The following is a 9,519-nucleotide window of genomic DNA, read 5'->3' as shown; positions in this document are numbered from 1 at the left end:
TTTCAATGGAGCCAAGTATAGGGTCCTGCATCTGGTGCCGGAACAACTCCTGGTATCAATACAGGCGGGGGGATGAAGGGATTGAGTACACCTGAGGAGGACTTGGGTGTAGTGGTTGATGAAAGATTGGGTATGAGCTGGGAATGTGCACTTGCAGCCCAGAAGGCAAATCATATCTTGGGCTGCATCCAAAGAAGTGTGGCCAGCTGGTCAAGGGAGGTGATTCTGCTCTAGTGAAACCTGACCTAGGGTAGTGTGTCCAGCTCTGGAGTCCTCAGTACAGGACAGAGATGGAGCTGTTGAAGAGGGTCCTGAGGAGGGCTGCAAAAATGGTGAGAGGGCTGGAGCAGCATTTTGTCATGATTTAAATCCAGCTGGTAACTCAGAACCACGCAGCTGCTTGCTCACTCCCAGAGGGATGGGGAGGAGAGTCAAAAGAATTTAATTCCCACAGGTTGAGATAAAAACAGTCCAATAACTGAAGTATAATACAATACTACTATTATATCACTACTAATAAAAAATTTGTGGGTAGACATATAATATGCATATTAGAGGCATGCATAAGCTTGAGAACTAGAAGTAGCAGAGTGCTTCATAATCTCAGCACATGCAGTTCTTCTTTCTCAGGATTGAGTTTTATTTGTTTTCTGTTGCTTCCCCCAAAACATAGGCGGCTCATGAATGTTTAACTGCTCTTATCCTTTGATTTTATATTTTTTTATTTTTTTTTCTCTTTATTTAAATTTTCTTGTGGCTCCTGTGAGCTCAAGTGTCACTGAGAAGTCAGGTCCTCCTGTCCTTCTGTATGTCTGTTTTTTATTTTAATATGACAAATATATGCCCTCTCTGGAAATGGTATCCACGCTGCAGAGTAATTATTTAGTGAATGGTGAATATAGTTCATGTTGGCAAGGATCAGGTTAATCATTATTAATCATGACATTTTGCTTTCCTCAGAAAATACACAAACAAAATCACTCCCCAGGAACCATCTTTCCTGCTTTATGTTAATATACTACTTAGCACAAGGAACTCTTAATCCAGGATTGCCATTTTTATGCAACAACGCACCTCAAATAATAAGCAACAGTATAATAAAAGCATCACCTTTCACACACACCAAAAAAAAAGGCCAAAAAATATCTGGTTAGACCCAAAACTTTAAATAGTTAATGGTTTAAAAGCCACATACCTATTTATGCATTCATTCATGAAAATGAAAACTAAGTTGCATTTTCACACAACTTTACAGAGGCATCACAGGAAAACACAAACCAAGACCGATAAAAAAGAAAGAAAAACCCCCAACAACAATAATGAAAGCAAATCTTTAAAATCTGAGACAGGATGCAGGAGGAGGGGGTAAAGCTCTGCAAACAAAACTAAATCTAATGCAGTGTTTTTCCCCTTCACAAAGTGAAACAAGCTGTTCCTAAAATAATGCTTCCTTGCTTTTCTGGTAGTTAGTGTCCTGAAGGATTAGCCTACAATCATTGGCAAGTGTTTACCTTTCCTAGCTGATGTCTGTGTTTATCTATAGGGCCCAGGGGATAATTCATAAACTGAGATGAGGTCCTGCATTCACAGACATTCCACACTGCCACCCACCCTCCTGTACTAGTTTCCTCCCCATCCACCTCCTGTCCCCTGAATTACAGACAAGACCCTGTCAGGGGCATGACAAATTAGTTTTCCACTTGCCCAACAGTTTATGCTGATACAGCAAAAAAGAGTTACTGAGATGGTCAACACATCACTAGACATTAAAAATTAGATTTCAGAAAGTAACCAAACACAAAGAATAATTTATCACTGTGCCAGAAACTTAAAAGAGAATGGGATTTTTTTTTCCCTCCAAAAACTATTGCCTACTCTATAAAGTATTGAGATCAATGATTTTTAGGTACAACACTCAGAGTTTGTTAGAGATAGCTTTTGTAAAACCTCTCTGCAATCAAGATATTCCCATTTAATTATTAATCTCTACCACAAGCAGTTTGACACTGCTCTAGTCCTGTTGTAAATCAAGAGTGATTCAACCAGAGTACATCAAAATAACAAAAAAAAAAACAAATTTGGTAAAAGCGTTCATTTCTAAATCAAATTTCTCCTGATGTGTTAGAACGTCAACATGAGAAAATTAAGCTTGTGTTTGAGAAAATGGGTAGCTATTCTTTAAAGAAAAGTTATATGAATCCTTGTCTTGATTGTGAACTGATAGTATAGCTCATGACAATAAATTTGTCATTTTGAAAATACTAATTAAAGAAAAAAAATCAATGAAAGACTCAATACTACAAAGCATTTATAAGTGTGACCAATATTCCTCACAACAGAGCCCGCTGCAGGATAGATAGATATTAACAGACATTAACAAAATGAGGCTCAGAGACACCATTATTAATTAGGGTTGATGAACATGCATGTTGAAAATGAAAAACATATTTCCTCCTGAAAATTAATCTTTTTTCCCATCAGTAAATTATTGGGAGTTCCTGGAGCTTTATGGACACTGAATCTGCTTCAGGTCTGTACTTGGTCACAAGGTACATGAGAAAGCAAAGTTATTTGATATGAGATCAACTGCTTCACTCTACTACATTTAACACTGGATGACCCAATATTTATAAAATGTTTCTGCTCAAATCAAATTTTGTTTCATCCTTGGAAAGAATGATCTCTGGATTCAAACTTCTCTTTAGCCTCAAAGCCAGAAGGCCATAACTGAAAATTTTGACAGGGACAAACTTGACTGGTCTGAATATTATATTATCATATTATTATATATCATATCATATTATTCTATGAATAAGTGCAAAATAGTAGGAGGTAGTAAGTGGCCACCAGCTGGCTGTCATTCAGAGTGCAGCCCACCTTGCTTAAAGTTACTGAACCCTAGAACTGGTATTACCGATGTCAATTTGACCAATTTTAGAATAAGGGGCCATTCATTCCAAGTAATGAATATTGAAACCTTGCCATCAGTTTATGAAAAACTTCTTGCACATATATATCATGAGGAACCTCAATAAAGAGTGTTCTTGTGATGGTGTCACTTCAGAACAAAAGTATGCAACAAATGGCATGTTTCTCTGTAACTATCACACATCCAGGCAGCTACGGTATGAGACCAAAGGTTGCATGCATTTAGCCAGCAAGGAAGTGCAATATTCTTTAAGAAAGGCATTGCCTAGAGTGGATTTTTATAAAGAAACAGAATCAACGAATAAATAAACCAGATGGGAATAAGTCGGGCTAGGGCATTAACAACTCCTAGTGCAATGAATCCTTGATCTTGCTTGAGGGTTTCTCGACAAATAACAAATACAAAAACATTAATGTCATTGTCAGTCATACCAAGAACTTTGTTTGTGTCCAGTAACGCTGATATGCAACAGCACAGTTCAAATCAAACAGATGTTAATACATTCTTATATTTCTACCAGTTAAGGTAGAATTGACTGACCTGATCCAAGTTTTTCACTTGAGCATTTTTCCCTTTTCTGCAACCCCAACTCCTAAGCAGTTTTGCATCTCCAATGACTTTTCCCTATAAGAGATAAGGCAAGAAAAACATCAGCACAATCTGAACCACTGAAAACCAAGAGGCTTCTATTTATGACCAGAAGCAGGGGAAGAAAGGACATTAGGGAAGCCTGTGTACTCATCTCGTGTTGCTGGCAGATACCGTTCCACAGAGGGGTAGCTCCCAAGCTGCCAAGGAGACTTCCCCAAAGACCAATGTCACAGCATCAGGGATGTCACATAGAGGCAGAAGGAAAGCAAGGTGTGTGGAAAAACACAGTGGGAATACGGGCAAGTCAAGCTGAAAAGGAACAGGCTATTTTAAACCAATGTTTTCATACACATACATAAACAGGAACAAGTCTATCATGCACCAGAATTTCTGTTCACCCTCACCAAGTTAGTGCTTATTTGTTTCTAGTGTAGCTAGATTTGGTGAAATAAAGTCTACAAGTGTGACTTGCCCTCTTTAGGACAACTGGTCCATATAACCACCGACAAGTCCTTGCCAAAAATTCAGCAGTCCACCCTCACCCAACACTACTGGTGCAGACACTGCAATGTTGATAACATGCTGGGGCCAACAGAGATTTACAAAGAAACAGGGTATCTTCATCCTCCTTTTGCCTACAAACAACAGTTTGGGAAATAATCTGAGCTCAAACACCCTTTCATTGACAACCCATCAGACTGAGTGTGATCTGAGCAGCAAGGTCCCTTGTGTTTATTTGGTTCTTTTCTGGGGATTATATGAATCACTTTGGCTCTCCCCCAAAGACTTTTTGGAGCAGATACTGTTATATAAACTTTTTGGAGCTTATCAGGCCTGGACATCTTGATAAATCACCATGGCAGGAAGGGGCTGGGATTACAAGTTTGGTCAAAATGATACTTGAGCTCAAACAGTAACACAGCCAACTGGGTTCCCACAAACTGAACACAATTACTTGCTTACCCATAGACACATACACAAAGTTATTGCTTTTGTTTCAGAATTTTGCTGTCCACAGCTAAAAAAATAAACACTCTCGGCATCTGCTGGTCAACAGAGGGAGAATCTGCTCATGTGCAGCCATGGAGAGTCATATTTCAGCTGGATAAATTTATATGGAAAAGGAGACCTTAACACTAAAGCAGTTAATGAGTTTCACCAAGTGGAAGCACTCTAGCCTAAATGATGAGGAAGGGAAAGGGCACAATTAAAAGGAATTGCAGCCATTGCTCAATACCAGGGCACAGCAGAGAGATGACCCTTGGTGACAGGAATTAAAAACAGGCAGATAAACTTCTAGTCATCTCAGAAGAGCCTGCAACCTGCCAGGTGTGGTGAGATCTCTTACTTGGTGACCCTAGCATCTCACAAGTCCCAGCAAGGTCAGATAAAAATTATCTTTTCTCTGCTTTCCAAAAGAGACAGTGGAGAAACAAAACAAAACACAACACTGAAAATGCTGTACCTACACCTGATACCTAACCAAAACACCCGATACCTAACCAAAACACCCGGTGTTTGGACTGCTGATTGCAACCTGTCAAACTTTAAGGTTTTCAGGGGACTACTTCCAACTGGCATCCTCTGCCTGTGACTCCCATCTATCAGATGTATTTTGCTCTTGCCCCATTACTACAGTCCTTCAACAATTAGTTTGTAATCTCTTAAACTCAAAAAACATTCCCCAGAAAGAAGTGATTAAACTAAAATTTAAAGCAGGGAGAGATTTGTCTGTCTAACCAAAGGAGACTTTCTAGACACCCAGTATATGAGTCAGGTTAGAAACACAAAGGACCTAAGGGAGATCCACACATTTCCTAACAGGCAACAGATGAAAAGCCAGGATGCCTTAGGGTGCCTATAGCAGCAACATACAAGTGTGTTTAGGAAACCGGATCCATACATGACTTGCTGATGGTCAATTTGTCACAGTATCCACTGCAAAGCCATTATGTTGAAAAAGATACTCCAGCCCTTTTTACACCACAAACTGAGGAACAGATCCCATTTTTAGACCCTTCTCTGGCTTCTAGGATATGCTGTCATGCAACCTGAGCTCAGGGAAAACCATGGACATGTTCTCCTGTCTGGCTGGAAGTATCACCAGCTTTATTTAACAGAGAGAAATTGCAACATGTTGCCCATAATCACATGGAAAATCAAGAGCAGAGGGGAATACAAGCCTAAAACGTGATACCTTTTTCTTTTTCCCTGACAGTACAAGAATGCAGGGGCTCTTCCATTCCCTAAAAAAGCAAATGAAAGCAATGCACTGGATGAATAATCCCACCTCCTTTTCCAACTGCAGATGTGCCTCTCCTTAATGCCCCTCACCTGAATTACCTACTACCTCCACCTTCTTTTAGGAAAGCTTATTATGAGCAGATACTTAATTTGAGGATAGGTGTCTAACATTAGGTAGCTAAGTTGAAAGGCAAAAGAAAAAAAATAAAAGCATATGAACAATATTTGCAGCCTGCCACAACTCCATTCAAGAACAGATGGAGACCTTGTCATTTAGGGGTTTCCTCACATACATCAAGCAGTTTGGTGGGGATAGGAAAAGGGGCTGCTGTTTGGATGCTTGTCTGGAACCAGATTAGAAGAAAGCACGCTATTCCTCAGCGCATGCCTTGTGTTACACTAAACATGCATCTGCAACTTGAGCTTTTATTCAGCGATCTGAAACAGAGCCCTCCAGGGTGCTAAGGGTCAATGAGTTGTTTGTTTATCTATATGTTATTTTACAGTTTATAGTGCCCAAGGAGTTTGTTAAAAAATTAAAACACCTAGCTGGGGCCTGCTGTGGTTGTTGCTTCCTAATATATCCCTCCCTCCTTTGTCCAGCAGTGCCTGATACTTACAGGGGAGGGAGAGGACAACACTGCAAAGACGGGAGCCTCATCTCACTGAGTGCTATAGATGTCTGGTCTTAATGTTTCCATGATTTGTGGCCTTTAAATAACAGGATTGGGAAGGAGCACAGTGATCTTGAAAGCTCACAGATTTATTGCTACTAAATGATACTGTGCTGCCTGCTCTTGATGTGAGGCTCTGGTTTAGAAACAGGTAGGCACAAGGATTTCCAGTGTAGGAGCTCACTTTGCCTTCTGCTTGCTCCCACCTGTCGTCAAGACAAAGAATAAGAAGGTTCCTCAGTGAGCACTGAAGAGTGAAGCACATATGTCCCGTTTTCTCACCTCTTATAGGGAGTCTTGTTGGCCTCACCCTCCCTGCACCACTGGCTCCAGCAGTTGGTCAAAGTTTGTAGAAACAGAAGAAAAATAATAATGGTCATAGTAACAGGCTTAATTATCTCAGCTGCATGGGTGACAGGAGCTGATCACTTGCCAGTTTTCATAGCCTGTGGTTGAAAAACACCAAACTGTATCACCCAGAAGTCAAATGAGGGCCAGTTACAACTTGCTTCATGCCAATGACTCCAGGGGTACATACAAATCAGAGGCTGTGGAGAGTCCTGGCGCTGCCATATTGCCTAGACTGGTTCTCCACAGAGCTGCCAGACCTATTTAAAGGAGTCAGACATGACACATATGGCACTGGCAGACCTCTGTAGATCTTCTGTGCTCTGGAGGAGCTGTCTGAGAATAACTGGAGAATCCCACCTTCCTCCCACTCTCCCAAGTCTGGGGCTGGAAAGACCAATTTAAGAGGTGGGCTCAACTTAGCAGTACCATGCCATGCACCTTGCAGCCACTGGCAGGTCCAGCTGGGTTCTGACCTGCTCAGTTCTTCAGCCTTCCTCGGTTCTGAGCAGCGGTCCTTGAAAATACTGGCAGTAGCCTCACCCCAAAGTAGCTGGTGTAACTCATTTCCACTTGGCCCCTGGAAGGTCTCACTGGCCAAACCTGGCCCTGGCTTTTAGCTGTTCAGGCTCTCTCCATCTCTCCTGTCTTGCAATGCCCTCAAAATGTCCCCCATCAACAGACAAAAATGTGAGGTGCAGACAGTATAGCTGAGCCTTGGCCATGGCAACCTTAGGAAGAGCACAGTTTCCAGTGTGGCCTTTCCAAAGCTTTTATCAGTATTTCAGCTGCTGAAGCAGCCTGACTCTTCACAGAACAGTACTTTTCTGAAAGAGCTTTGTGAAGCTGAGCTAAGCAGCCCTTCACAGCCTCTTCCCTTTTCTTCCTTTCCTGTCTTACACCACCAAGAGAGCTCTCCAGCATGATACCAAATAAACACAATGATCGTGCCAGCTCAGGAATGACAAGTGTGTAAAGAGGCTATACCATCTTTCTCTGACTCCTTCTCCATCCATCCAAATATTCTAACATTTCAAAGACCAGAGAGCACATTTGCAGCCACCTCCCCTGACATCCTGCACCAGGCAGGCTGTGCAATTCAGTCTGCTATCCTGCCACTGAGCTTAATAGTTATTTCTAAATAAAATCATTACTGTTTTTCACTACAGGCTACTTTTAGTAACAAGACAAGGACATGGTAGGTTTTGGTTGGGTTTTTTTTTACCCTAGGGACACAGTTAATTTTTTCACCAAGAAGAAAACATGCGTATAGTGTTGCAACAGTGAACCCTAAAAAAAAATCCCCACAGGTACATAAATGACATTGGGAAGATCAACATATTTAGTATTTATGTTTTTATGCTGTTCTGTCAGGGTGATCCATGCATCTTGAAGAACTGGTGCCCAAGTGCCTACAGTGGTAGAATAGGAGAGGAGGGGAAACAAGGGGAAACAAAGGGAAACAAGAACTGAATCCAAGGTGGAGGCAAGCTGCAGTACAATAGACAGCTGGTGTTTGGGTGGAGGTAAATCACCCTGAAATTAGCCTTTTCCCTCAGCTCAATGAAGCCTAAACAACAAAAGAAGACACAGCTTGCAGCCAGACAGTCTACTAGCCGACCACAGAAACACATGACAGCTTCATTCAGGAGTCTGGAGACAATACAAAAGCTTCGAAATCAGTCCAACATTCTGCAACCTCAGACAATGGGCCAAATATCAGAATTGGAGCCCCAAATGAGGGGGAACAACATTCAAGGGAGATCAAACCACAGGGCAGGCACTGAAAGGGACTAAAAAGGAGAACGTTCCCAGTTTATTAATGGTGAGGTCTGGCCAGCTGCATCCCAGCCACCATAGGTTATGTTCATTAAAGGGCAGCACTTTGTATGTATTATGCAGAGTGCGCAGAGAGTGTGTGTGCGCATGTGAGACTGCCTCTCACTTGCTAGAGATCAGGATGTGCCTTTCTGCTTAGCACTGTGTAAACCACAAATGTGGCTTTTTCCCACTTGAGCAACTGTATGGGTGCAGATGCATGCTCTCACTCATTCCTGAACCTGAAAGGCATAAAGGAACTCAGGCTCTTTCCAAGTAAAAGAAAAAAAAACCAAAAGGAAAAAGAGAAGCCAAATGCTTCACATCTCCTTCCTTCCTGGACATACTTTAATCTCACACACACACAAAAACTATTACAAAAGGCTGAAGCATTATGGGATTGCCACTGCTGCTGCTGGAGTTCATTGCTCCATAAACCCTTGCCCACCCCTACATGCCATAAAGGCCCCTGTCCCACAGTACAACAAACCCACAAAGAGGAGAAAAAGAAGTGCTTCAGTCCCAGGAGATACCCCTCTGGGTAGGATTGCCCCCTCTAAGGTAGTTTCACCTGCAGCATGTGTCTTGTAGCACTGCATACAAATGGCATCCTTCCCCCTACAGCAACAAAAAGGCCAAGCAAATCCTTTTCATCAGCTTCCCTTTGAAAGCAGGTGGAAAAGAAGAATATAGACACAAACAAAAAATCAAATATAAATACCATTTGCAAAAGTACTGTTTGGATTTGCCTGTCCTAATTATCTCCTTTTCATCCTTTTCATTTCTATTTGAAAGAGTCATACCTTGCAAGTTTTCTCCTCTGCAGCTGTACAGCCCAAGACAGAGTGCTTGCTAGAGGTGGTCAGACTTGAAAAATGCTTTTTTTTTTGTGCTGAAATGCGAGTAGATGAAGAG

The 9,519-nt window shown here is 41.6% G+C and overlaps 1 protein-coding gene across 1 annotated transcript in view; it reads right to left on the bottom strand.

Moving 5' to 3' along the window:
- Nucleotides 1-990: 990 nt before the first annotated feature.
- LOC130595172 (SET-binding protein-like) overlaps nt 991-9,519 on the bottom strand; it is a 61,379-nt gene continuing 52,850 nt past the window's right edge. Inside the window, exon 3 of the mRNA XM_057401673.1 lies at nt 991-3,553. Coding sequence (XP_057257656.1) covers nt 3,443-3,553 — 111 coding nt within the window. The 3' untranslated portion in view covers nt 991-3,442. The remainder of the gene's footprint in view (nt 3,554-9,519) is intronic.

The sequence above is a fragment of the Pezoporus wallicus genome, unplaced genomic scaffold (genome assembly GCF_028554395.1).
Source record: "Pezoporus wallicus isolate ANWC-B61680 ecotype Strahan unplaced genomic scaffold, APGP_CSIRO_Pwel_v1 contig_5304, whole genome shotgun sequence".
Classification (NCBI taxonomy): domain Eukaryota; kingdom Metazoa; phylum Chordata; class Aves; order Psittaciformes; family Psittacidae; genus Pezoporus; species Pezoporus wallicus.
Note: the sequence above shows the minus strand (reverse complement) of the source record. Positions and strands in the feature narration are given on the sequence as shown.